At 39.9% G+C, this 23,526-nt stretch overlaps 2 protein-coding genes across 3 annotated transcripts in view; both read right to left on the reverse strand.

Moving 5' to 3' along the window:
• The window catches only part of LOC121464907 (cytochrome P450 3A11-like), a 160,801-nt gene that overhangs the window by 116,496 nt on the left and 20,779 nt on the right, over positions 1 to 23,526 (reverse strand). The window contains exons 10-13 of one of the 2 annotated variants that reach the window (XR_005976583.1): positions 17,060 to 17,220; positions 16,065 to 16,291; positions 14,445 to 14,607; positions 11,520 to 11,702 (exon numbers count right to left, since the gene is read on the reverse strand). Coding sequence is in view for 1 of the 2 variants with exons in the window: in XM_041678013.1 (XP_041533947.1) it covers positions 11,607 to 11,702; positions 14,445 to 14,607; positions 16,065 to 16,291; positions 17,060 to 17,220 (647 nt within the window). In the remaining variant the exon portion in view is untranslated. Of the gene's footprint in view, positions 1 to 11,416; positions 11,703 to 14,444; positions 14,608 to 16,064; positions 16,292 to 17,059; positions 17,221 to 23,526 lie in introns of those variants that run through there. The other variant, XM_041678013.1, reaches the window with a different exon arrangement.
• The window catches only part of LOC121464906 (cytochrome P450 3A11-like), a 138,465-nt gene continuing 126,538 nt past the window's right edge, over positions 11,600 to 23,526 (reverse strand). The window contains exon 14 of the transcript XR_005976582.1: positions 11,600 to 11,702. The gene's annotated coding sequence lies outside the window, so the exon portion shown is untranslated. The remainder of the gene's footprint in view (positions 11,703 to 23,526) is intronic.

Consider the following 23,526-nt stretch of genomic DNA (forward strand, 5'->3'; position numbering starts at 1 on the left):
ATTTGGATGAAATGTCCTATAAATGTCTGTTAAGTCCATTTGCTTCATTTCCTCCAGTAGTTCTCTTACTTCTCTATTAGGTTTCTGTCTGCTTGACCTGTCCATTGCTGAGAGAGGTGTATTGAAGTCTGCTACTACTAGTGTGTGTGGTTTGATGAGTTTTAGTAATGTTTCTTTTACATAAGTGGGTGCTTTTATATTAGGGGCGTAAATATTCAGGATTGAGATGTCATCCTGATGAATTGTTCCTGTTATGAGTATAAAGTGTCCATCTCGATCTCTTCTGATTGATTTTAGTTTGAAGTCAGTTTTGTTTGAAATTAATATGGCCACACCTGCTTTTTTCTTAGGACCATTTGCTTGAAAGACCTTTTCTCAACCCTTTACTCTGAGTAGATGCCTGTCTTTGTGGTTGAGATGTGTTTCTTGCAAACAGAAGAATGTTGGATCCTGTTTTAGTATCCAATCTCTTAGCCTATGCCTTTTTATAGGTGAATTGAGACCATTAATTTTAAGTGATATTAATGACCAGTGGTTGTTTATTCCGGATATTCTTATTGTTTTTGGAAGTAGAATTTGTGTGTCTCTCTTCTTTGAGTTGTGCTAGTGAAGGGTTGCTAGATGCCTCAGTTATTGTAGGCAGTGTTGGCAATGTTGGATTCCTTGGGTTGCGATTTTCCTTCTATTACTTTCTGTAGGCCTGGATTCGTGGCTACGTATTGTTTAAATTTGTTCTTATCCTGGAATGTCTTGGTTTCTCCATTTATAGTGAACAAAAGCTTTGCTGGGTATAGTAGTCTGGGCTTGCATCCATGGTCTCTTAGCTTCTGCAGTACTTCTACCCAGGACCTTCTGGCTTTCATTGTTTCCATAGAGAAATCAGGTGTATGTCTGATCGGTTTACCTTTATAAGTTACTTGGCCTTTTTCCTTTGCAGCTCTTAGTATTCTTTCTTTAACCTGTATATTTTGTGTTTTGATTATTATAGGGCGAGGGGATGTTTTTCTTTGATCCAGTCAGTTTGGTGTTCTGCGTGCTTCTTGAATATTCAAAGGAATATCTTTCTTTGTGTTGGGAATGTTTTCTTCCATAATTTTGTTAAAAATATTTTCTGGGCCTTTGAGCTGTGACTCTTCTCCTTCTTCTATACCTATTATTCTTAGATTTGGCCTTTTTATTCTGTCCCATAATTCCTGAATGTTTTGTAATGAGAATTTGTTCGCTTTGCAGTTTTCTTTGATCAGTGCATTTATTTTCTCTATGGTGTCCTCAGAATCCGAGATTCTTTCTTCTATTTCTTGTATTCTATTGATTATGCTTGTTTCTGTAGGCTCTGCTCGTTGACCTAGATTTTCCATATCCAGCTGGTCCTCAGTTTGTGCTTTCTTTCTTGCTTCCATTTCAGTTTTCAATTCCTGAACTGTTTCCATTACCTGTTTGATCGTTCTTTCTTGGTTCCCCAGGGTATTATGTATATATTTACTCATTTCTTCAAATTTTTGGTTATACTTCTCATCCATTTCTATAAGGGCATTTTCCCCATGTTGTTTAAGGGACTCTATTGCTTTCATAAAGTCAATTTTTTCCACTTCTTCTGTGTTAGGGTGTTGAAGACCTTCTGTTGTAAGATCATTGGGTTCTGGTGTTTTCATGCTGTTTTTCAGATTATTGGGTGAAGTCTTGCCTTGGCGCCTGCCCATCTCCTCTTATTGATGCTATCTAAGGGGTCTGTTAAAACTGGTTCAGGTTTCCCTGCTGGCCAGGGTCTCCTCTTACAAAATGCCCTCACTCTGTTTCCTGGTTCCTGCCGGGGGGCCAAGATCCCTCTCACCCCTCAGAAGGGCCTTCAGGAATAGGACCCGGCTCCTCCTTTGCCAGGGACCTCCCCAACCAAAGGCCTACCTCTTTGATTTAATTGTAGTGGGGCGATCTTCTCTCAGTGTTGCGCGCAGTCCCTGCAGCCTGCTTCTGCTGCCACTCTGGTCCCAGCTGGTCCCAGCTGGTCCCAGCCGGTCGCAGCCACTCCCCGCCGGCTGCCTCCGCCATGCGTGTTCCGGCCACCTCCACCGTCCGGGTTCTGGCCGCCTCCGCTGTCAGGATTCTGACCGCCTCCGCCGTCAGGGATCAGTAACTATATTAATAGGTTCTTTAAAATCCCTTAGCACCATAAAAATGACATATAATTCTGCCTTCTGGACAGAATCATAAGGACTTTGTTCCACCTTACCCAAGTCTTCTGATTTGTAACCTGCCTTCCCTGACTTATTGGCATCAGTATAGAATGTACGGGCTCCAGTTATTGGAGCATCACGGATGATTCGAGGAAGAATCCAAGAAGTTCTCTTTATGAAGTTAAGCCTTTTACTTTTTGGATAGTTGTAGACCAGGCTAGCCTCGAACTCACAGAGATCTGCCTGCCTCTGCCTCCCAAGTGTTGGGATTAAAGGCGTGCGCTCCCGAGTGCTGTGATTAACATGCGCCATCACTGCCCAGCTCGTGAGTGCTGTGATTAGACGCGTGTGCCACTTTGCCCGGCGAAGTCACTTTGTATCAGACCAAAGCTGCCACTGTGGTGGCTTTTGTTGCACAACCACAGGTACTCGAGCTTCTGCTAATTCAGGCAGCGGGTTTCTGCTGCAAACTTAGCCAAGGCAGGCAGGGAGGGGTTAATTGCTTTGGCGAGCAGGTGGGGCAGAATGGGCGTGTGTGGCCAAGTGTATCTCGGACTTGGCACTGGGGCCCGAGTCACGAACTAAAAAACAGTACCCGGGAGCGTGCTGTATTAGCTAACAGGCTACGTGGTTGAGTCCAATCTCATTTCCTCAGCTCCGGTAGCTAATCTTGCTCGCAAAGGCTGGGAAAGATCGAGCTTGCGCCCCGTGCCAGGGCGGAGGCAAAATAGTCTGATGTTGGACGCCAAAATGTAACGGCGTAAATGAATGCAGACAGATTGTAAAAATATATACAGCTTTAATTGGGAAATAGATTTACAGAACCACCGTTCCCGCCGAGACCAGAAGAAACAGCTGGGAGCACGCTCGCCAGATTTATAGGTAAACATTAGCCTGAGGCAAACACGGCCCCTAAGGGGCTGGACTTATCCCTACTTGCCTCTTTTACTGTGATGCTTCTTGGAGCCCAGATGTAGAAGTTGCAATAAATGTAATATAAGTATAAAATATAAAACCAACTTGGGATGGGCACCTATGGTAACTTACTCTGCATTTTAACATGTTGTGCATCTCTGTAGTAGTGCCCATCTGCTGCAAAAGAAGCTTTTTTGATGAGGGGAGAAAGCTACATTTAGCAGTGGGTATAAGCACTGTTAACCCATGAGCCTTCTCTCCAGTCCAAGTTTATGCTATTTAATGTAATTTGTAGTGCCAGCTTTAGAATATCAACTGCACTGTGAAGGGAAAGGATTGGGAGGACAAACAGCTTCCATTTCCCTGGGTGGCCTGCTGAACTTCCTGCCATGTTTCAGTTGTAAGGTAATGAGGGCTTTGAAGATCATGGCTTTTCTGCTCAAAAGAAGCCAATGTTGTGAACACAGAAGATTAAGGTGGAAATATGAGGAGGGCATAGAGCAACCATAGGTCAGATAAATGGTATGTTGACTCATGGATGATATGAGCAAAACAAAGAAAGGGAGGCAGGAAAGTGTTCAGGGCATGAGATATCTGGAAAGGAACAAAGTTTTGCATCTGGTAGCTTTCTCCATGTTTCTGCTATTCCCTAATCCTGACATGTGGATGCTTTAGTGCAAAGGGAACACCTGACACAGAAACTCAGGGTGGAATATTTCTGTCTATAGGAAAATAGATCCTTCTTGCATCTGAAATAATCTAGTTTATGGGCCGGAGAGATGACCCAGTTGGTGCTCGCTGCTGAGTCTGATGACCTGAGCTTAATCCCTGATAAACCACATAGAGGAAAGATAGAACCAATGCCTACAAGTTGTCCTCTGACCTCCACAGACACAGCATGGTATTCATGCATATTCACAGAGAGAAGTAAAGAAGTTAATAAAAATTTAAAAACATTTTTAATATTTAAAAATTTTATTTGATATGTATGAATGTTTGTATAGCCTTGACTGTTCTAGAATTCATTCTGTTGACAAGACTGGTCTTTAACTCAGAGCCCCACCTGCCTATGTCTCCCAAGTGCTGGGATTAAAGGCTTGTTCCTCCACCACCCTGATTGAGGAAGGTCATTGGCTAATAAAGAAACTGCCTTGGCCCATTTGATAGGCCAGCCTTTAGGTAGGTGGAGTAAACAGAACAGAATGCTTGGAGGAAGAGGAAGTGAGCTCAGACTCGATAGCTCTCATCTCTGGGGCAGATGCGATGAAGCTCTGGCCCAGGATGGACGTAGGCTAGAATGTTCCTGGTAAGTGCACCTCATGGTGCTACACACATTAGTAGAAATGGGCCAAGCAGTGTTTAAAAGAATACATTTTGTGTGTCGTTATTTTGGGGCATAAGCTAGCTGGCGGCCAGGAGCCGGGTGGCAGGAATGCAGCCTGCAGCACCCAGAATAAAATGTCGCCCAATGTTTGTTTTGGCAGACGTGGGTAAATCATGTTTTCTTGGAAGCAGCAATTTCTTGGGTCTGCTCTGCTTGCTAGAGGCAGGCAAGTGCTCTCATCTAAGAGAGGCTTCCTGACTCAGCTTTAGGTGCAAAACCCTGTACCTCTTTTAAGAGGTCCGGCCACGAAATACTTAAATGGTGTTGATAAAAGCTGACTAAATGCTTGTTTGTTTTCAGCCATAGCAGGAAAAAAGTTGTGACGTTTTAAAATGCTGGCTTTCTGGGCTGTCCTGCCAGGGCAATCTCTGACTCTTTTACGCAGGCGGTTCGTGTGGTTTGCAAGCACATGCTGCTGAAGCTTTCTTGCTGGCAGGGACCTTGAAACACCTTAGAGTTGTGGTAATAAAAATGGCTACAGCTGGTACCTCTGCCATGAGGCTGGAAAGCTAAGTAACGGGCTGGAACTAGCCGTCAAAGCCACAGCTTTAATCTACCCATATTGCTCAGTAATTTAAAGGCTCATGTGATTAGAAAAAGAGAGAGATATACAGTAAAGAGAGATTCAAAGAAAAAAACCTTTAAATGATTTACAATATGTTACAAATATATGCAGACTGAAAGTTAAAGTTCTTAAAGTAAAAAACAAAAAAAAGGGAAGAAAGAGAGTAGTTGGGTGTGGTAGTACACATCTTTGATCCCAACACTTGGGAGGCAGAGGTAGATTGACCTCTGTGACTTCAAAGTGTGGTAGCACATGCCTTTAATCCCAATGCCTGGGAGGCAGAGACAGACAGATCTCTGTGAGTTCAAGGTGTGGTAGCATACACCTTTAATCCCAGCATTGAGGAGGCAGAGACAGAAGGATCTCTGAGAGTTCAAGGACAGCCTGGTCTACAGAGTTATTCCAGGACAAAGATATACAGAGAATCTGTCTCAAAAAGCAAAAAATAAAAGTAAAAATAAAGAAAATAGAGGTTAAAACAAAGCGCACAAAGTTGGAAAATACACAGAGAATTTTGATACTATATACTATTATGCTTTCTTTGAATTGTTTGAATGCTGAGGAAGGAGCAACAGCTGCTAAAAGATATTTGTTTATAAATGCTGCTGAACTAATCCAACATAGATATTTTGAAAATACCTTGACTTCAGAATTTGGATCTAAGGATATGATACTTTGGAAAAGAATTTCTTCTTTTGTTTCCACAGAGGATGAGACCCTGTGGATTGCTTCTATCCCAATATGGTATGATGGACCACGCCCTCCTGAAGGGTTGCTGTGAACACCTTCAAAAATTACTTCACTCAACTGCTGACTGAGATGAATCTAGCACACAGGTTATACCATAAAAGACCTGATTAACAGCACCCCCATTCGCAGGAAGTAGTTTGAAGAGAAATAACGCACCCATGTTCCCATATATTGTTTATAAATGTTCTTTTATATTTAAAGGGGGAGATGATATAGATATGAATAATTTGCATTGGTGTGGATTTAGATTTGACTTTATTGATTTAAATTTAAGGTCAATCTTGTTATATGTATATGTATTTCTGACCTTGACTAAGGTATTGTGATTGTGTCGTTCATGTAAAAATGTAACGTATATAGGTTGTTGATGGATAATAATCAATAATAGTTGTTTGTAGTCATGTTAGTTAGATTTTCTCGATGTGCACTGATATGTTTCAGTTAGATAGACTTTCTTCATTTCTTTCAAAGACTACATTTATGCCTTTGAATATGGCATTTTAAATGTTCTAATAACTTAGAGCTTTTCATGACAATGAGACACGTCTGCTCCTGGCAGCACCAACTACTTCAAGAGGAAGATGGGCATCGAAGAGGCTCCTTATGGAGTTTGATAGCCATTTGGGCAAGAAACTGCTCTTGCCTGGACTATTGCATAAACTGGACACAGAGAACCCTCAGAGAGAGGACTGCTGAACTTGCCTAAAGGTGAGATGATCTTTTGGGGTTCCTGATTCATGAAAGAGTCTGTGAGACATTCTGCAGGACACAACAGATAGTGACTGAACTGCCTTTGAAATTTCCTGCTTCATTGAAATGTCTGCTGGAAACTATGGGCCTGTAGGCTGAAGATGGATGCCCTAATGGTACAGAGGAACTTTGGGTGACTGTCCAGGCAGCGAGATGTCACTGTGATTTCTAGAGTTTTGTAAGATGCTTACTTCTCATTTACTTAGGTAATATTATATCCTTCTGGAGTCTTTGATGGAGTTGAAGAATATATAGATATATTTTTCCTTAGTTATGATAAAAGATAAAGTAGATGTAAATATTGTAACTGTCATTCTTGCTTTATAACTGTTTTGTTATATGTAATTTTGCTATGTTAAAGTGAAAGCCTTTCCTTTTTGTTTAAACAGAAAAAGGGGAAATGATGGAGTAAGGTCATTGGATAATAAAGAAATTGCAGGCTTTAGAACAATTGGTACAGGAGCAATTAGATGCTCGACATATTGAGGAGTCAACTAGGCCCCAGAATTCTCCTGTGTTTGTTGTAAAAAGATATTTGGTAAATGGGAAATGATGACAGATCTAAGGGCTGTCAACAAGGTAACTCAACCTATTGGCCCTCTACAGTTTCGAATTCCTCTGCCTTCTCTGTTACCAAAAGGATGGTCTCTTATATTTATTGATTTAAAGGATTGCTTCTTCACTATATCTTTACAAGAAAAGGATAGAGAAAAATTTGCCTTCACAGTGCCTACTTACAATAACGCTCAGCCTACTAGGAGATACCAGTGGACTCTCCTCCCACAGGGGATGCTCAATAGCCCAACCCTGTGTCAATACTTTGAGTCAGATGTTGGAAATAATACTTAGGCAATTCCCTAAGTCTATAATTTACCATTACATGGATGACATTTTGCTATCGGATTCAAGTATAGATACTTTAGAAAGAATGTTTGAGGAAATAAATATAGTTTTGCCTAAATGAGGATTACAAATTGCTCTTGAAAAGATTCAAAGAGGAGATTCTGTTAATTACCTAGGTTACAGAATAGGTTTACAGAAAATTAGAACACAAAAGGCACAAATTAGGAGAGACTGATTACAGACTCTTAATGACTTTCAAAGATTGTTAGGAGACATTTCCAGTCTATGACCATCTGTTGGGATAACACCTGATTTAATAATTCATTTAAACAAAACCTTAGATGGTGATAAAGATTTGAATTGTCCGATAGAATTAACAGCTGAAACAGAAAAAGAATTGACAGTGGTTGAGGAAAAATTACAAGAGGCACATGCAGATAAGGTGAATCCAAATCTTAGTTGTATTCTAGTCATATTGCCTTCCAGAATTTCTCCTACAGGAATTTTAACGCAGAGGGAAGATATTTTAGATGGACCTTTTTTACCACACAAACCAAGTAAAAAATTAAAACCTTATGTGGAAAATGTCTCTGAATTAATTATAAAAGGTAAACTGAGGTTTAATCAACTAGCAGGTATAGATCCAGCAGAAATTATAGTGCCTTTCAATACTGGTGAAATAAAAGAGTTAATTTTAAAGAACCTCTTAATATAGTTACTGATTCACAATATGAAGAAAGAGTTATCTTGCATATTGAAACCACTGAATTTATACAAGATAATACAGAATTGACTTAATTGTTTATTCAGGTACAGGACATAATCAGAAATAGGCTTCGTCCGATGTACACAACACACATTCGATCCCATATGGGTATGCCAGGTCCTCTAGCACAATGTAATGCAGAAATTGATTGTTGATTGGAAGCATGTTGCAGGCCTCAGAATTTCATAAAAAAATGACATCATTAGCAAAGTTTTAAAGAAAGAGTTTTGTATTACATGGCAACAAGCTAAGGAGATTATAAAGAGATTCCCTACTTGCTCTTTATATAACCAAACACCACTACATGCAGGGACTAACCCAAAGGGTACTCAAAGAAATGAAATTTGGCAGATGGATGTTTTCCACTTTGCAGAATTTGGAAAATTAAAATATGGCCATCATGGGTATACCTGCACAAATTAAAACAAATAATGGTCCAGCTTATGTCTCTAGGAAAATGAAGTGTTTTTTCTTAAATATTAAGCATTTTACATGTATACCACACAATCTTTTTTACTTATATTCATAAGTATATAGAGCTGGTTTCGGAGTTGGAAATCTGGCTCAGTCCCTCTTTAATTCCAAGCCTGTTGTTAAGAGAAAAACCGAGAGTTTCTGTCTCATATCAAGAGCCATGATATGGGACAGAAGGCAAAAAGAATTTAGAAAACATCTTTGCTTTTCTTCATATCTATCATGCCTTTCATTGAATATATATGTCTGTTTAGGTCTATATAATTAATGTTTAAGTTTTCCACAATGAACAATGAATTTTCCTGCAGTAATCTTTGAAGTTTCCAGGAAGAAATGGGGACCCATAACAACAACTCCACCTGGTAGATATGATGCATGATACTGATGGTGCTGCTACAACAAAGCACTGGTTTTGGGTACCAGCTGCACAAGACAGTTCCTACTTGGTTAGCTGAAATGGTGTACATCTTTTACAACATTCTGGCCAGACCTCCACAAAATACTCAAAGACTATTTGCAGTCTTACCAGACATTATTCTTGAAATTTAACCATCATTTTACTTTCACAGGATTCCCTAGAAAGAACGTTGCCCCCATGACAGCTGGAAGTAATTTTTTTAAGATTTATTTATTTATTATGTATACAGTATTGTCAGTATTCTTTCTGCATGTGTGCCTGCAGGCCAGAAGAGGGCACCAGATCTCCTTACAGATGGTTGTGAGCCACCATGTGGTTGCTGGGAATTGAACTCAGGACCTTTGGGAGTACAGGCAGTGCTCTTAACCACTGAGCCATTTCTCCAGCTCCTGTTGCTGGAGGTAATTTTAGAGGACGATGTCTCCTCTCCCAGCAATGTTTGTCCTCAGGTTTAGGGACATCATTTAGGGGTTGATTATAATTGATATATGGTTGAGAGTTGGGGGAGGAATTTTATAAGCTCAGGGATCTTTTTGAAAAAAAAAGAGGGAAAATTGGATAATGGGATAATAGATTGGTATTTGTGAGTTATTATGTATAGAAAATTACAATGGCATAGATTCTTGTATATGAATACAAAGTTAAATTATTTTGAATATTGTATGCACACATGCGTCTACCTCTGTTTAAAACATTTATATAGTGATGGATAGAGATAGAGACAGAGACCCACACAGGAGCACTGGACTGAGCTCCCAAGGTCCCAATGAGGAGCAGAAGGAGGGAGAACATGAGCAAAGAAGTCGGGACCACGAGGCGTGCACCCATCCACTGAGACAGTGGAACTGATCTACGGGGAGCTCACCAAGGCCAGCTGGACTGTGACCGAAAAAAGCATGGGATAAAACCGGACTCTCTGAACATGGCGAACAATGAGGGCTGATGAGACACCAAGGACAATGGCAGGGGGTTTTGATCCTACTTAATGTGCTGGGTTTGTGGGATTCTAACCAGATTGGATGTTCACCTTCCTAGATATGGACGGAGCGGGGAGGACCTAGGACATACCACAGGGCAGGGAACATGGACTGCTCTGTGGACTGGAGAGGGAGGGGGAGAGGAGTGGGGGGAGCGGGACAAGGGTGGGAGGAGGGGGAAAAGGGTGGGAGGAGTGGGAGGGAAATGGGAGGCTGGGAGGAGGTGGGAACTTGTTTTTTGTTTATGTTTTTTTTCTTCTTTTCTCAATAAAAAAATTAAAAAAAACATTTATATATATATTTACCATATTGCAGTGTACATTTCTAACTCTGATCAAGATATTTGTACATTGTTTACATTTGGAGTCATTGTCCTCATTTATTGCATAGTTGTTTACTGTCTTAATCTTTATGTTAGATAGGTATTAAGAATTATAGAGTAATAGTCATCTATGTTTGTCATATTGATAGTTATACTAATTGGGTCTTTTTAGATACATAAAGATTATATTCCATATAAATAGATAATCTTCAACTTCTTCAAAGAGCTGTAGAAAATGGCATTTAATCTAACTTAGAGTTATGTGGTAGTGAGACACAATCGCTCCTGGCAACACCGATCTATTCCCAAGAGACTGTTGAGCACCCAAGACACTCCACTTGGAGCTTGTCTTCTTCTTGGCAAAACCAGCCTCTGGGCAAGGAACTGCCCATACTTCAACTACTGAAAAATACATAGTATCTGGAAATACATAAGCAGAACTGTCAAATCTTGCTAAGACAGGGCAATACGGTTTTGAAAATTTTCTTGCCTTTAAATATAATCTGTCAGTTATTCTAGGCCTTAGCTAAAGTTGTGTGCCTCAACGTTGCAAATGTGACTTTGGGTGATTGCCCAGGTAGCCAGTTGTCTCTGTGATTCGTTGCATGTTTTGGAAGTTGTTTGATTGCACTTCCTAATTACTCAAATAACATTTTTTCCCTTCTCAGAACTTCGATGAGGTAGAAGACTATATAAATGTAATTACTTTCCACTCATGACTTGTCCAAGTTATTTATTATACAAGACTTAAGCTAGTTAGAATAGGATATTTGCTCTTATTGTATATAATTTTGTAGTAGGTTTGGAACTCTCTTACTTAAACAAAAGAGGGAGGTGCTGCAGGAGCTCCTTCTGCTCCTTTAGCCAATAGCCTTTAAGATACCAGCCTACTTGGGCGTGGTCTCTTTGGCTTGCAAAAGCAGTGGTAGCCATGTGCTCCCTCTCTTGCTTCAGACTCTGCTTCTGACTACCAGACTTTTCCTGGTCATGCAGGGGGCTGTTGTCCAGGATGGTAATCTGTGAGTTTTCCCCTTTAAATAAATAACCCGTCTATTAATCATAATTCCAAACTGGTGTGGGATTGTTTTGTGACATTCTCCTTTATTTTGACAATGAGAAAGCTCAATGGATGTACTGAATCCTTAACCATGCACCAAGTCCAGTTGATTAATCCTCATCTTCATCTGTGTTTTATTCATGAAGTAAATTAAAGATTCCAATGTTCTTGGACACCACCTGAAGAGGAACACTGCAGAGTCCTTGAGGGAAAGTCATGCTCCAGTTATGAGCACATCCCGTGGTACAACCTTTAGAACAATGGGTTTTTCTGGTTTAAGAAGTGGTTTTCTGTGTAATTTCAAGGGAATCTGCAACCATGGAAGAAAAAAAATTGAGAATCAATGAGTGAGCCGACAACAACCCAAATTGAAAGGAATGATGTTTTGAAGGTACATCTAAGCTGCATTTGAGGTCATATGCTTGGACTTCCTTATCTCCAAGCTGTGTCCATTAGATGGTGAAAAACATGCTTCCAAATATGCATAAGGCAATATATTTATTGAGACTCTATGGTAGACAGGGATTGAGATGAAGCCATGCTTATTTACGTTATTTCAGTTCTATACTACTTTAGAGTAAAACTGTTAAAATTTTTAAACTTTAATTTTTGTTTTGTTTTATTTTTTTCAAGACAGGGTGTCACTCTGTACCTGAGTCTGCCCTACATTTCATTATGTAGACCAGGCAGGCCTTGAAGTCACAGAGATGAGTTCTGCCCGTGAGTGCTGGTATTAAATACATGAGCCACTAAGTCTGGCCAATTTTACATATTTGAGCCTGATTCTTAGTTACTATGTCATATTGTTTTTTTGAAGTCCTGAAAAGTTATTTTTTGTTTGTTGACATTTGCAAGTTAACCATGAGAGGATACATTTCCACTCTATGAACAGTCCACACATCCTAGATCAAATGTCACTAGTACAGTTGTGTCCATTCAGATAAGTCTTTAGGAGGAGAGATATTTGCTTGCTTTCCTAGCATCTGTTATGACTTTGAAAGATGGGATCAATGAAGAGTTTTGAGTCCTGTGTTTTCAGTGGTGCTTTAGTCCTATGCTATTCAGAGACAGAGGGGAACAGTGGAATGATCTTTTGTTCACAAGAGAAGGGAGGATAACAAAGTTGTCATGGAGATAGAGATGAGTCAAATTTAAGATGATTGGAGCTTGCCAGAGCATCTGCCTTTGAAAGATGTTCCATTGGCTCTCAAAACTTGAACTTTGCTTTGTCTGTCCTTATCTCTGTACATGCTTATGATTTAAATGCTTTAGGGAGAAAGTAGTAAAATAAGTGAGGTTGTGGGTTGACTAATCTACATAACTTCCTTAAACCACAAATCACAGAACAAATATTTCCATCCCTCTCTTCATTCAATAAAACTAATTGACAAAGAGAAGGCACATTTTAAACACACAAATCTCTTAAGTTTTAGCCATACCTTTGCATGAAACAGGAATAAATTGTTCAGGAAAATGCAAATGCTTTCTCTAAATGTCCTATCATATTCTTTTAAAATATTAAGTAGTATACATCTGTTTTCCATGAGGCATAAAAAAGAGATGTGCATAAAATTTATACACAAGTGTTATCTGTTATTTTAAAATTAGTTTTGATGTTTTTATGAAAGAATATTAAAATTGTAAGCTCTACTTCAAAACATTTACCAAAGGCTTTCAATGCACAAATTCTCCACAAAGGATCATTGGAGTTGGTGGAAGGAATGATATGAGGTGGTATAGGAAAGATACAGAATATCCTTCAATACTGAGAGAAAAAGCACAACCAAACTGGAGGCTTTAATGACAAAGTATTAGCACAGGTGATAAATACAGCCTGCAGAACCCAAAGTAGAATGTAACACACATGAGGAAATACATCCAAGAAGAAGATTCATTCGCAGAATTAACAAGAACTTGAATATGAGAGAAGAATATGGAGGAAAAAAGAATACATTGCTTATGGAAACATGACAGATATTTGTTTCTGGTGCAGAGGTCCTGAGAAGTGAGGCAGAACCAGCAAATGTCTCATAAGGTTGAAAATCATCCACAACCAGCAACTTTGTTAAGATTTATTTTTTATTGTATGTGTAGGAATGTTTTACCTGCACATGTGTTTGTATACCACATATGTGCAGTCTCAATGGAAGCCAGAAAAGAACAAAAGCAGCCCTGGAAGTGGATTTACAAATGGTTGTTAGCCAACTTTTGTGTACTGGGAAATGAACTCAGGTACTTTTTAAGAGCAGCTAGTACTCTTAACCACTGAGCCATCACTTGAGCCCTAACATTTATGTTTTACAATAATGATTCTCAATTTAGCATCCCATTGAAAGCCAGAGATGGGCTTTTAAAGCCACACTCTAGGTAAAGAATTTTAGGATTTTAGACATGATCTCCAGGAATCATGAATTTCTGTTTTTGCTTCTGATGTGGGGTATTCTGTAGCTCCTGCTGGCTTCAAATTCACTATGCAGCCAAGGATTACTTGAATTTCTGATCATCTTGCCTTATCCTTTTGAGTACAGGGATTGCAGGTATGCTTCCTCAAAGCAGCTTCATGCATTTCTGGGGATGGGAACCAGGTCTTTGTGCATGCCAGGTAAGCACTTTGCCATTTGAGAAATATATATGAGTTGTAAAGTTCCTCAGTGATTCTAATATACAGCCAGTAGTTGACAGGACTGTCAGAGGAGGGCTTCTGTGAGTTCTGGAAGAATAGTGCACCACCCAACAAACAGGAAGCCATAATCACTGAACCGCTTTATAGCACATGGCATAACAATTTTCCGTGGACATGACTGGAACTACAAAGAGAATGCACATAACCCTGTCATACAGGCCTGCACTAACTCTTCATAATGCTACAGTTGTTCTCTATATTGATTCAGCACCAGAGGCCCATCAATTCTTCCTTGGATACAAATAACTTATTAGGCCATAAAACAAGTTAGCAAACCTCAAACAACCAGATTCAATTTTATAAACAGAACCTTCAGTTGAAAAATGTCTCCCATAAAACATTATTTACAGAGATAGTTTTTTCCCTCACCTGTGTTTCCTTACAAGGCTGGAAGGAGAAGTTCTGCAGGAGTTTAGTGAGAGCAAGTTTCATGTTCATGAGAGCAAACCTCATGCCAATGCAGTTCCTGGGTCCATACCCAAAGGGCATGTACACACAAGGATTGATGCTGCCCTTGTTCTCCTTGCTGAACCTGGAGACACGAGTAATAACAAGTTAGAAAAGGATAGAAGCATAAGATCTACATCCATGAATTTACCTTCAGACATCTAACCAGACATACAGGGAGAATAGTAAAGGTTCACTGAACTGATTCCTGGTATTTGATTCTGAGAATTGTACACTAAAAGTCCTTTTTGTCCCCCTTGCCCTAAAAAAGTTTCCATATCTGAGATAAGACAAATGCTTTAGACAGAAAATGTATCCTATGTGCCCACTAGTGTTATGTGGTAGGGATAATGAACCACTGTCTGATTGGATCAGAGTTCCAATTTACAGTGGTATTTAATGCCTGATACTGTAAATCTGGAGGTTATATGCACTAGGGTTGAATGTACTACTGATGTTTTGCTAAGTGGACATGGTATCAAACTGTCTTCTGAATATTCATGTTTATACACAAAAAATAGTGCTGCTATTAGTCTTGATCAGAGAAGCTTCTGATTGCAGTGGGAGACAGTTAACACAGAGACTCATAACTGCTTAAAATGCTGAGAATGAGTGATGGTGGAGTGCTCAGTGCTTAATGGGACATCTGTATCATCCCCTGCAAGGCTCATGGAACATCTCAGAAGAGGGGGCAGAATGACATATGATCCAGGGAATGAAAGGGGTGCTGTGAAACACTATCTTCTGGACCTGAAACAGCCATTGTACTTATGAATTCACAGCAACTGTGGTTGCCTACACAAGGCTAGACCATGTTGATACACTCCATCAAGGATTGGGGAGGGAGTTTGTGAAACATCACCTCTGTGAGGAACTATTGACAAGCAATGGTTCCTGTAGTGGGAGGATATTCTTTTTAATGGTGTAGCTCTTGGTGAGTTGTCCATTCTGCAGTAAATAACTCCTAGACCTGTGGTTATGCAAGCAACCCCAATTAAAATCATGATTCACAAGACAACAGGACGACATGAATAGAGGAGGAAGACTTGATGGGGACAAGCAGGGCTTAAACAAGTGTGCAAGGGAGAAGTGGTAGGAGGCGAAAATGACAAAAATACCTTATATATACATGCAATTGTCAAAGAATAAAAAATAACCAAAATACTCTTTACATACATGCTATTGTCAAAGAATAAAAGCAAAAGGGGAAATATATGTCTAAACTCCTAATGTCTCTTCAAGATAATGCTGGGTTCCATCTCTCAAAAGCATGTGTCAGTTAGACTGAAGGAAAGCAGGTTCCTGCCTCACACTTAAGTTGGTCATTTGTTACTTGATGAAGGAGAATTAAAACACTGTATTTAAATTCTCATTTTTTCTTCCCATCTCTCTTCCCCTTTCCTTTTTCCCCTTTCTGTCATTCTCTTCACAGAATGCAAATGGATACTAAATCCCATTTAGATCATCTTTTCATTAGAGACACTATAGTATATACAGCCCAGCACAGTTCATAGTGGGTTCCAACTACTGGAATTCTAGTACCTTTCAGGGCGGAATTCTTCAGGCTCCGGCCAGTACTGTGGGTCACGGTGAAGAGAAAACATTGGTATCATCACTATTGACCCCTTGGGAATAAACACACCACCCATTTCCATATCTTGTTTACAGACTCTCTCAAGTCTGTCAGAAATTGGGTATAATCTGAGCGTTTCACTCAGCACCATGTCGAGGTACTCCATCTCCATCACTTTATCATAGCTGGGAGGTGCCTGGGAAGAAAGAAAAAGGTTTGTTCTGAGATTTTAGATTACCTTTCAATTGATCTGTATTGTACTGCTGAGATCTCAGTAGTCCAAAGTTGAACTGAGCACTGCAAAGGTCATAGGCACTTATAATAAATTTTAAAAGACTTTAAAATTGTTTTATTTTATGAGTGTAGCTGTTTTGCCTACATATGTGTATGTGTGCCCCATAAGCACAATGTCCACAGAAGTCAGGAGAGGGCATCAGATCCTTTGTGTCTGACATTATATACAGTTGAGGATTGCCATTTGGGTACTGGGAATCAAAACCTGGATGGATTTTCTGAAAGAGCAGCCAATGTTCTTAACCATTGAGCTAGCTATCCAGTCTCTTACAGAATGGTTAGAATAATGATCACTTGGGCTTTAAAGATATCTCAATTTATGAATTGTCTAGTATGCAATCCTGAGTTCAGATACATATCATTCATAAAGCCAGACATAGTGGCTAACATCTATAATCCCAGCGGGTGGGGGAAGGGACAGAGACAGGGCATGCCTGGTGATCCTTTTCCAGACTGCCTAACCAATTTGATGATCTCCAGATTCGGTGAGAATACCTGTGTCAAAAACCATGGTGGAGAGTGATTTAGAAAAATATCCAGTACAGGTCTTTGATCTATGCATTCACACTTTACACACACACACACACACACACACACACACACACACACAGCATTTTTTGTGAAAAGAAGGATTTCTTTTTCTCTTCTATTCCAAGCACCATCCATTCACCTTATTGGGCAGAGCCACATCGATCTCCTCCTGCAGTTTCTTCTGGATATCAGGCTGAGTGGCCAGTAAATACAGGGCAAAGACAAGGGTGTTGCTGGTGGTTTCGTAGCCACCAAAAATAAAAACAACTGACTGGGCCATGATTTCTGCGTCAGACAGAACTGAAAGTAAGAAAACATTTCAGGAAAGTCAGGTCAGGGCATACCAACACAGAAGAGATAAGGAGATAATCAAGCAAGGCTCCTGTTTTGCTAGAGAGAAATATGGAGAAGTCACTCAGTCACCCTGGGACCGTTATCACTTTGACATCTATGTGACAGCCAGAGAAGGAAAAGATTGGTTCAGTCAGGATGCCCCAAGGTTTATGCTATGTTCCTCCTCATCATCAGTGGGCAGTTTCAAGACATGTAGCATATTCTGTTTTTAGGATTTATTTTTATTTTTAATTTATATATATTTGTGTCTGGGAGTTTTGGTTGACTTTGAACTGAGTCTTTATTGTACTCTTGAGTTGTCAGTAGATGCAAAGTTGACTTAGCATAACAAAGGATCTAGGCAATTCCAACACATTTTAATGAATTTTTAAGTTGTTTTAGTTTATTTGTGTAGGTGTTTTTTCTACCAATATGTTTGTGTATGTGTATTTGTGTCTGTGGATGGGTGCCATGTGTATGTTTTGTGTGGCTATGGGGTCCAAGAGAGCATCTGATTCCCTAGACATGGAGTTTTAGAAAATTGTGAGCTTTCAGAGGCAGGTCCTGGGAACTGAACTCCAGTCCTTTACCAGAGGTTAAGAATTTTAATTAATTAATTAATTAATTAATTAATTAAACATTTCCACCTCCTCCCATTTCCCTCCCATTCCTCCCACTCCTCCTTACCTCCCTCTACAGTCCTAAAAGAAGTCAGGGTGTCCTGCCCTGTGGGAATTCCAAAGCCCTCCCACTTCCATCCAGGTCTAGGAAGGTATGTATCCAAACAGACTAGGCTCCCAAAAAGCTAATACATGCAGTAGAATCAAAACCTGTTGTCATTATCATTGGCTTCTCAGTCAGCCCTCATTGTCAGCCACATTCAGAGAGTCCGGTTTGATCACATTCTTGTTCAGTCCCTGTCCAGCTGGCCTTGATGAGCTCCCATTAGATCAGTCCCACCATATCCATGGGTGGACACACCCCTCATGGTCCTGACTTCCTTTCTCATATTCTTCCTCCTTCTGCTCAGCTAGACCTTGGGAGCTCATTCCAATGCTCCATTGTGGGTCTCTGTCTCTATCTCCACCCATCACCAGATGAAGGTTCTATGGTGATATGCAAGATATTCATCAGTGTGGCTATGGGAGAAGGCCAGTTCAGGTACCCTCTCCACTGCTGTCCAAGGACCTAGCTGGGGAAACCCCCTTGGACACCTGGGAACCCCTCTAGAGCCAAGTCTCTTGCCAACCCTACAATGGCTCCCTTAATTAAGATATCTTCTTCCCTGCTCCCATATCTACCCTTCCTCCATATCAACCATCCCATTCCCCTAAGCTCTCTCCAATCCTCCCCTTCTCCCTTCTCTCTCCCCATCTCTTTTTCCCCCAACCCGCCTCCACCTCCATGCTCTCAACTTCTGCCCAGCGATCTTGTTTACTTCCAATAACCAGGAGAATAAATATATATTTTTCTTTGGGTTCACCTTCTTATTTAGCTTCTCTAGGATCATGAATTATAGGCTCAATGTCCTCTGTTTATGGCCTGAATCCACTTATGAGTGAGTACATACCATATTCATCTTTTTGGGTCTGGGTTATCTCACTCAGTAAAGTGTTTTCTATTTCCATCCATTTGCATGCAAAATTCAAGATGTCACTGTTTTTTACCTCTGAGTAGAACTCTAAAGTGTATATGTGCCACACCTTCTTTATCCATTCTTCCATTGAGGGACACCTAGGTTGTTTCCAGGTTCTGGCTATTACAAATAGTGCTGGTATGAACATAGTTTAACAAATGCTTTTGTAGTATGATTGGGCACCTCTTGGGTATAATCCCAAGAGTGGAATTGCTGGATCCTGAGGTAGGTTGACTCCCAGTTTCCTGAGAAACTGCCACACTGATTTCTAAAGTGGTTGCACAAGTTTGCATTCCCACCATCAATGGATGAGTGTTCCTCTTATTCCACATCCTCTCCAGCATTGGCTATCATTGGTGTTTTTGATTTTAGCGATTCTGACAGGTGTAAGATAGTATCTCAAAGTTGTTTTCATTTGCATTTCCCTGATCGCTAAGGTAATTTTAATTTTTAACCTTTGGTAGTGGTTAAGAGTTTTAATTTTAATTTTATTTTTAATTATCTATCCAACCGGAGACGGTGGTACTGATCTAATGGGAACTCACTAAGGCCAACTGGACTGGGACTGAACGAATATGTGATCAAACCAGCCTCTCTGAATGTGGCTGACAATGAGGGCAGACTGAGAAGCTAATGATTATGGCACTGGGTTTTGATTCTACTGCATGTACTGTTTTTGTGGGAACCTAGGCTGTTTGAATGCATACCTTCCTAGACCTGGATTGAGGTGAAAGGGCCTTATACTTCGCACAGGGCAGGGCACCCTGACTTCTCTTAGACTTGGAGAGGGAGGGGGAGTCGGGGAGTGGGAGGGAAATGGGAGGAGGTGAAAATATTTAATAAAAAAATAAAAAAAGAATTTTAATTTTAATTCTTCACCTTTGGTAAAGGTTAAGAGTTTTAATTTTAATTATCCATTTATGTATGTGTACAAACATGTTTACAAGTGCCATGAAGAGCAGAACATGGAATAGTTTATATAGCTAGAGTTATACACAGTTGTCAACCTTTTTTGGCATGAGTGCTGAGACTCTGCTGTTGATAAAGTTTCTTTCCCAATTAGTGTAAGTCCTTGCTTCAAAATTGAAGCTGTACTATAAACCCACAATCAGTGGGTATTTTTAAAGTTAATATCTATTTTAGAACTTGAAAATGAAAAAAGAAGATCAGAGGATATGTATCTCAGTAAGTGGAGAGATAGCCTGGCGTGAATAATGCCATGGGCTCAGTCTCCAGTACTGTATAAACTAGGCATGGTAGGACAGAAGTTAAAAGGTCATTCCAGGCACACTATTAATGTGAGGCCAGCCTGGCCTACATGAGACCTGGTCTGAAAAGGAGCAGGACATATAGACCAATTTGAAGTTAGTTAATCACATGAAAGTGTTTAAAGTGGATAAACTGGAGAGAATTCCAAACAAAACACACGATAACTTTAAAAAGCAAATTTGGGGACCTAGAAGACCATATTGCTATATATAAGCAGTTGTGTGCACTAGAAATAAGGAAATAGGTAAGAATGGAAGACTCCCTTTACATTAACTTCTGATGTTCACATCTAGAATAAAGTCTGGAAATTAACAACCATGATAGTAATAATGCTTTTAAATTAAAACATAACCATAGTTGGGAGGCTAGAGGTATGGTTCAATAGGTATGAGCACTTGTTGCACAAGCCTGAGAACCTCAGTTTGAATCCTCAGTCCCCATGTACAATGCCTGTGTGGTAACACACTTCTGTAGCCCAAGCTCTGTGGATCATAGAGACCTCTGGCTGCCAGCCTAGCTCCAGGTTCAATAAGAGTTTCCATCTGGAGGAAACAAGGCAGACAGTGATTGAGGAAGGTACTTTGTGCCTTCCTCTGAAATCCACAGAGATATAGGTGTGTAAGCATGAGCACACACTCATGCACACATGCATATAGTATCCAAAGAAGATAAAAAGTAATTTTTAAGTATGCGGAAGAATAAAGAGAACCAGTGTGCTTATCCAAAGAGGCTTTCCCCAGATGCAATGTTTTTAACAAACAAACAGAAGTAAACAATCACTATAGATTAAGGTAGAGAACACATGCACAGCAGGGGTTCCCAGAAAGCATAAGCACTATTTGTATACATGCCTTCTGAATGGATGTTTATATTTAGATGTCTGGGTCAAGTTCCCAGTCAGTGTTCTGGGAAAGACAGAAGCAGCACCTGTGTAGAGCTAGGTGACACACAGAGGCCACTGAAGACTCCCTTCATGTTTGGAACAAATTTGTGTCCATGTGTTTCTAGAAAATTCCACACTGAAAATAGCCATGTCCTTCTTTCAGTAACCTGACAGAGGTATTCTTCTGCTAGCCACAAATAGCATAAAGTATCGTGGGGGTAATTCTAACCAAGGAAGTGAAAGATCTATTTGACAAGAACTTTAAGTCTTTGAAGAAAGAAATTGAAGAGGATACCAGAAAAATGGAAGGATGTCCCATGCTCTTGGATTGGGAGGATCAACATAGTAAAAATGACAATTCTACCAAAAGCAATCTATAGATTCAATGTATTCCCCATCAAAATCCAACACAATTCTTCACAGACCTTGAGAGAATAATAATCAACTATATATGGAAAAACAAAAAACAAAGGATAACCAAAACAATCCTTTACAATAAAAGTACTTCTGGAGGCATTACCATCCTTGACTTCAAACTCTATTACAGAGAAGCAGTAATGAAAACAGTTTGGTATTGTCATAAAAACAAAGATGTTGACCAATGGAATCAAATCGAAGTCCCGGATATCAATCCACGAACCTATGAACACCTGATTTTCGACAAAGAAACTAAGATTATGCAATGGATGCTGTCTTAAGTGCTGGATATCTCTTGAGTCTGGTATTGTTAGGAGGCCCTGTAATAAACTTTCCATGGACTCCCCAAAAAACAAATGATTTATATAATTATATTTTCTATACATTATAATTGTTATATAAAATATAAATGATTAATATGTTTGTATAACCCTTAATTATGTGTGCACATACAATTATTTATGTAAAAGTAGTTAATGAAGGAAACGAGGCCGTGAATTTCAAATACTGGAATTTGCCAAATAAAAGGGTAATATGTGCTTCTTCCTTAAATAACAAAAAAAAAGGTTATGCAATGGAAGAAAGAAAGCACCTTTCACAAATGGTGCTGGCATAACTGGATGAAAGAATGAAAATAGATCCATATCTATCACCATGCACAAAACTTAAGTCCAAAAGGATTAAAGACCTCAATATAAATCTGACCACACTGAACCTGATAGAAGAGAAGGTGGGAAGTAGTCTGCAACACATGGGCACAGGAGACCACTTCCTACATATAACTCCAGGAGCACAGACAATAAGAGCAACAATGAATAAATAGGACCTCCTGAAACTGAGAAACTTCTGTAATGAAAAGGACACTGTCATTAAGACAAAAAGGCAACCTACTGAATGGGTGAAGATCTTTACCAACCCCGCATCAGACAAAGGTCTGATCTCCAAAATATATAAAGAACTCAAGGCACTAGACATTAAAACTCTAATTAATCCATTAAAAAAAAGGGGTACTGAACTGAACAGAGAATTCTCACAGAAGTTCAAATGGCCAAAAGACACTTAAGGTCATGCTCAACCTCCTTAGTGATCAGGGAAATGCAAATGAAAACAACTTTGATATACTATCTTACACCTGTCAGAATCACTAAAATCAAAAACACCAATGATAGCCAATGCTGGAGAGGATGTGGAATAAGAGGAACACTCATCCATTGCTGGTGGGAATGCAATCTTGTGCAACCACTTTAGAAATCAGTGTGGCAGTTTCTCAGGAAACTGGGAGTCAACCTACCTCAGGATCCAGCAATTTCACTCTTGGGATTATACCCAAGAGGTGCCCAATCATACTACAAAAGCATTTGTTAAACTATGTTCATACCAGCACTATTTGTAATAGCCAGAACCTGGAAACAACCTAGGTGCCCCTCAATGGAAGAATGGATAAAGAAGGTGTGGCACATATACACTTTAGAGTTCTACTCAGAGGTAAAAAACAATGACATCTTGAATTTTGCATGCAAATGGATGGAAATAGAAAACACTTTACTGAGTGAGATAACCCAGACCCAAAAAGATGAATATGGTATGTACTCACTCATAAGTGGATTCAGGCCATAAACAAAGGACATTGAGCCTATAATTCATGATCCTAGAGAAGCTAAATAAGAAGGTGAACCCAAAGAAAAATATATATTTATCCTCCTGGATATTGGAAGTAAACAAGATCGCTGGGCAGAAGTTGAGAGCACAGAGGTGGAGGCAGGTTGGGGGAAAAAGAGGTGGGGAGAGAGAAGGGAGAAGGGGAGGATTGGAGAGAGCTTAGGGGAATGGGATGGTTGATATGGAGGAAGGGTAGATATGGGAGCAGGGAAGAAGATATCTTAATTAAGGGAGCCATTGTAGGGTTGGCAAGAGACTTGGCTCTAGAGGGGTTCCCAGGTGTCCAAGGGGATTTCCCCAGCTAGGTCCTTGGGCAGCAGTGGAGAGGGTACCTGAACTGGCCTTCTCCCATAGCCACACTGATGAATATCTTGCATATCACCATAGATCCTTCATCTGGTGATGGATG

The sequence above is a fragment of the Microtus oregoni genome, unplaced genomic scaffold (genome assembly GCF_018167655.1).
Source record: "Microtus oregoni isolate MIOR12 unplaced genomic scaffold, Mior012 000029F_ref0000214, whole genome shotgun sequence".
Classification (NCBI taxonomy): Eukaryota; Metazoa; Chordata; class Mammalia; order Rodentia; family Cricetidae; genus Microtus; species Microtus oregoni.